A 5,424-nucleotide genomic window follows, 5' to 3' on the forward strand; every position below is an offset into this window, starting at 1 on the left:
GAGCCTGATGCGGGGCTCGATTCCAGGACCCTGGGATCATGACCTGAGCCGAAGGCAGAGGCTTTAACCTACTGAGCCACCCAGGCGCCCGGAAATTTTTTTTTTAATCCTTTGCTAAGTTCATCGTTTTTGTACTTTGGGCTGATTCTGACCACCGGGTTGGTTGGGTGCCTCATCAAGGGTGAAAGTGAGGCTCTTGCGTGTGTCCTGCCAGTGGTGTGACTGACTCCCTGGGGGCCGTGCTGCTGGGTACTCACTGCTGCCGTCTTGTAGGTCGCCTGTACCAGGTGGAGTACGCCATGGAAGCTATCGGGCATGCGGGCACCTGCTTGGGGATTCTAGCGAACGATGGTGTTTTGCTTGCAGCAGAGAGACGCAACATCCACAAGCTTCTTGATGAAGTCTTTTTTTCTGAAAAAATTTATAAACTGAATGAGTAAGTGAGATCTTAGGGAACGGAGTGTAAAATGTCTCACTTTCTCACGCAGTGATATCGCACATATGTTGGGAGAGCTGTTCTGTGTGTCAGGGTGGAATTGAAGAGAACGGTTTTTACCTCTGAGAATTTCTGCTTTTAATTTATCTTGTGTGAAACCTCCTTGAGCCCCAGACCTCGTGTTACCCTCTTGAAGCAGAGCCAAGCCCTCCGTGGGGAACCGAGTTGTGTATTGATAAGACTCAGGCTTGGTAGTCCCACAGATCTGGGTGAATATAGAAGCTGTGTGACCCTACACCGATTATTTAATGTCTCGGGGGTCTCAGCCTACTGGAGCAGTTAAGGCAGTTTAGTGAAATGAAATAAACACAGACAAACCAGCACAGTGTGCGGCTTGTAGCAGGCCCTCCGAGCATTGTTCAGAGTGGCTGCTCCGGAATTCTGTGGAATTACACTGACTCTTACCAAACCACAGGCCTCCCGGAGGTGTGGGGACAGTTCAGCCGAGCCCTGTACCCTCGGTGACGGTGGGGTGTGTGGGACTTGGCAGCTGGCAGCGAGCAGGGCTTGCTGATTGGTCCATCTCCTCAGTGGTGGGCCAGGTGATCGCTGCTACTGGGCTTCTCTGATGGGCCTGTCCGAAGGAGTGCTGTCCCCTCTACAGCGTCACTGTCTCAGGCTTGCCAGGCAGGACAGAGGCTCTCGAGTCTGTGGGAGAGCCAGGGCAGAACAGGGGACGAGGGCAGAGGTAGAACTGTCCCCTTCGTGTGAGCCTAGCCCTGGGCTTCTAGGCAGCCTTAGAAAAGGCCCTTCCTGTGGGTGCCCTCCCCTTCACCTCCATCAGGCCAGGCCTCAGGAGGGAGGAGGGCACAGAGCAGCCTGTCTCCCTATCTGGTAAGACCTCTCTAGCCTTTGTTGATGAGTCTTGGGATTTACTTTAGCTTCTTCATGGTATTCCCTTGCCTGTTCACAGGGCGGTGATGGTAAATACATCTGTTGGGGAATTCATGGGTGCATTTGTTTAGTTTTCACGTAGAATGACATCTGGTTGAAAGTCTGTAAAGATGAAACTTCTGTCAGTGGCTTTGGAGCAAGGGTGGTGCGTTTCTGACCGAACGCGCAGACCTCTCCCTGCTTACCGATCCCTGTCTTCCTTTTCTCAAGGGACATGGCCTGCAGCGTGGCAGGGATCACTTCCGATGCCAACGTTCTCACTAATGAGCTGAGGCTCATTGCTCAAAGGTATGCTTGTAGATAGCATCGGTGCAGGTACCTGCATTAGTGGCCGTATTTCTAAGGAGGAGTCATTTGTGCAAAGGTCAGAGTCATTAAAAAATGTATTCCTGGAAAATTCAAGTTTTCTTAGACCAAGGTTGTAACATGTTACTTCCTCTAAGCATATCACAGTGCGGCCATGCTCTCCTCCCCTCTTGGAATCACAAGTAACTGTCCCTGTGGCACACACTTATTTCCAGAGGGTGTATTTGTTTGCTTAGGGTATATCTGTGTTTTAGAAAAAACTGTTAATATGCCAATTTCTTTGTCGTAGGTATTTATTACAGTATCAGGAGCCGATTCCTTGTGAGCAGTTGGTCACAGCGCTGTGTGACATCAAACAAGCTTATACACAGTTTGGAGGTACTGAATTTTTTGAGCATTGTATCCCAAAGTTAAACCATTTTATGAACAATAACCTTTTTGAGATGCTAAAAAGAAATTGAAAATGAAATAAAACATTTTGCATAAATTCCTGCTTCATGAATTAACTGGCTTCCGCTGTGTAGATTGTCGTATGTCTTATTAATAGACTGCTGGAAGGCCATAATGCCGTTTTCAAATCTGGAAACAAATTGCTTTCTACATAATGAAATTCAGGACCAGTCTTCTGTGTCTTTATTCCTTTTCCTGGCTGTGCCCAAATCCTAGAGACAAAAGTGGCATTTTGGCTGGCGCTTATCTGTGATGTTCAGAAAACAAAGCAGTTTATGAATGCTTCACTTCACAGAGAAGGCTGTGGTCCCCCTCCTGGGCTCAGGGAACCATAGCAATGCCAGATTCAGATCGCTGACAGGTTTGGCTGTTTGCTGTTGCTGTTAAAGGAAAACGTCCCTTTGGTGTTTCGTTGCTCTACATCGGCTGGGATAAGCACTACGGCTTTCAGCTCTACCAGAGCGACCCCAGTGGGAACTACGGAGGATGGAAAGCCACGTGCATTGGGAACAACAGTGCTGTGAGTACTTTTGTGCTGCAGTGAAATTGAGCAAAAGATCGAAGAACCACCACAGTTTTCGAGCGGCCGTGAGTACAGACTACTCTAAAATAGCTGCTGCGGCCCTGACGCGACGGCAGAGCACCTTTGATCCTGCTGACGAGGAGCTCGCAGGCACCGCTGATCCTCCCCGGACTTCCCATCTACCTTTGTAATGAAAGGAAACGCCAGTTTTCAGGGAGAAGTGGAAACAGACGTAGTTATTTTTCATATCCTAGTTCTCAGACCCCTTGACTGCTGTCACGGACCCCTTGCAGGCCTGGGGAGGTCCAGGTTCCAGACCCCCTCGTCACCCCACCTCATGTCTCCCCTCCCTGCCATTAGGGTTGTGCGTCTTGGTTATAGTGCCCACAGTGATTCAGTTGTTTCTCTTTTGACCAATCCGTATTCTAAAAAAGTACAGGAATTTAAAGGAAATTCTTTGTTGATTCTCCTTTATGTCTTATAGGCAGCTGTGTCAATGTTAAAACAAGACTACAAAGAAGGAGAAATGACCTTGAAGTCCGCACTTGCTTTAGCTATCAAAGTCCTCAATAAGACCATGGATGTGAGTAAACTCTCAGCTGAAAAAGGTAATTGGTGTTCACTCGTAACCGGCTCACTTGAGTGAGAGAAGCCATTGAGCGGCTCCTGTGTTTGCCCTGACGTGTCTGAGTTCTTTGACGCCTCGGCCTTAATGAATTGAGCGGCCTTAGGCCTGTTTCCTAAGCGAGGATGCTAAGCCTTCGTGAGGTTCGGTGCCTTGACCATAATCCCACCCTGTGTTCTGAGCGTGAGGGCTTGGGCCTGAGTGTTCTCAGTGTTCCTGGTTAGAGATCTGAGCTGTGCTTTTAGGTCATAACCGATCAGTTTCTCGACAGCCTGCTCTGTGTGTGCGTGTACGGACGATAGTGTGTGTGTACGGACGATAATGTGCGTGTACTTACGTGTTCATCTGTGTGCTATGGTGTGTCTGAGGGATGACATTCGCATGAATTGGGGTATCCTCTGTTCTTTAAATCCACTGATCTTTTATGTTAGCCCACGTTTGCAATTTTAAGTACTTTATTTAGTTTAAGCTCTATAATCATATAAAACTATTTCTAAATAAGGTTTTCAAAAATTAGGGTCAGTTAATGGAACGATTTAGTTTAGGATACTTGAGCCCCTGGTGTTCCTTAGAAAATGCAGTCGACTTGCAGACTTTCCTGTCATGTACTTCTCCCTAATTTCAAGGAGGCAGTACCCCGTTTCCCCTGCTCAAAAAACTCCTTCTCCTTTGGTGTCAGTTTACTTTTCTTGTCTGTGGTCATGGAAGCTGCTTTTCATGCCTTCGTTTTGAAGAGCTTTCCAGAGTCCCCGAAAAAGGCATGTGATTACTGGTTAGAGACTCTGCCTTCAGGGGCCCCATGGAGGACATGGAGGCTCCCGCCGGTGTCGCAGCTAATGGCAGGCCAGCTAGGGCAAGAGGTTGGCGTGCTCTTTGAAGGAAAGTGACAGACTGGCGAGTCGGAGGTCGGGATCGGTGAGGGACCTGTCAGTAGGGGCGTGTGTGTGTCGCTGGGATCGGGACAGGAGGGAAGGTATTGTTTGCTGTGGGAGCGGGAGCGGCCGGTAGTCTGCGTAGCGCTGGGCCTGGGCTCCGGGGGGGCTGGGACTGTGAGCCGTTTGCCGAGGGCGTCCGCCCATAACCACGTGTGCTCCCTTGCAGTGGAGATCGCCACCCTGACAAGAGAGAACGGGAAGACGGTCATCAGAGTCCTCAAACAGAAGGAGGTGGAGCAGTTGGTCAAAAATCACGAGGAGGAGGAAGCGAAAGCCGAGCGGGAGAAGAAAGAAAAAGAGCAGAAGGAGAAGGATAAATAGGAGGACCCAGGGGTTTTGTAGCTCGCGTGGAGTCACTTCAGGGCCCTCGCTGTCCTCCTTCCCACCCCGAGAAAGCCCTCGCTTGTTCTCGCCTGTGTGGGGAGATGCGGGTCGTACCAGCTGCATCGGGTCCTCGCCGTCTCTGTCCAGTTGAATCCTGCAACGCGATGGCCTGCTGGTCGTGGACGCCCTCGCCCCTCCTTGTTTTGGGTAATAAAACTTGGAAAGAATGGCGGAGGTGAAGGAGAGAGTGTCTGTGGCAGGAGTCGCGACGGCCCCGGGATCAGCAGAGGCCGTGGTCTGCCCGTGAGCTAGGTGCCCTGTGGTGGTCCGTGCGCGGGGACAGCTGACGCGGTGCTAACTTCATAAATGGGAAGGGGGCACGGCGCACTCGGGGTTTCCTCTGCTGTTGTCCGCCTTCCGCTGGGAGTGGAACAGAGAGTCTTCGTCTAGGTGTCTGTGGGGTAGAATCCAGGGACGCAGGGCCCCGTGCTGTCCCCAGTGTGGATGGGTGCATACTGGACTGGAAGTGTGTGCACGCGCCTGCGTGAACGTGCACGTCTGTGAGGAGTTGGCGACATGTGGAAGGTGTGACAGAGTGAGACCCCGTGTACCCACTGCCCCCCTCTGCCAACAGCAGTTTCAAAGCGCCCTGTGGGAAGGGTCCCCCGCAGTGCCCCTTTCCCATGTCCTCCTGTCTGCAGGGCTTACACCCTGGAATCCCACCCCCCGCTCTTCTCACAGAGGCTCTGTCCACAGGGATGGTCTGAGGATGAAGGTGAGGGCTGGGCTGGAGTGGGGGGTGGGGGTGGGCAAGGCAGGGTGAGGGTCCTGACACTGGGACAGGCTGCCCGCGCTGAGACACAAAGGCAGC

The 5,424-nt window shown here is 51.3% G+C and overlaps 1 protein-coding gene across 2 annotated transcripts in view; it reads left to right on the forward strand.

Moving 5' to 3' along the window:
• The window catches only part of LOC111152671 (proteasome subunit alpha 4), a 7,557-nt gene extending 2,773 nt beyond the window's left edge, over positions 1 to 4,784 (forward strand). For both annotated transcript variants that reach the window (XM_022511227.1, XM_022511226.1), the window contains exons 4-9: positions 274 to 436; positions 1,601 to 1,678; positions 1,986 to 2,074; positions 2,536 to 2,666; positions 3,154 to 3,277; positions 4,396 to 4,784. In XM_022511227.1, the coding sequence (XP_022366935.1) occupies positions 274 to 436; positions 1,601 to 1,678; positions 1,986 to 2,074; positions 2,536 to 2,666; positions 3,154 to 3,277; positions 4,396 to 4,550 (740 nt within the window). In that variant the 3' untranslated portion in view covers positions 4,551 to 4,784. The remainder of the gene's footprint in view (positions 1 to 273; positions 437 to 1,600; positions 1,679 to 1,985; positions 2,075 to 2,535; positions 2,667 to 3,153; positions 3,278 to 4,395) is intronic.
• The last annotated feature ends 640 nt before the right edge of the window (positions 4,785 to 5,424 follow it).

The sequence above is a fragment of the Enhydra lutris genome, unplaced genomic scaffold (genome assembly GCF_002288905.1).
Source record: "Enhydra lutris kenyoni isolate GAN:26980312 unplaced genomic scaffold, ASM228890v2 scaffoldscaffold29, whole genome shotgun sequence".
NCBI classification, from domain to species: Eukaryota; Metazoa; Chordata; class Mammalia; order Carnivora; family Mustelidae; genus Enhydra; species Enhydra lutris.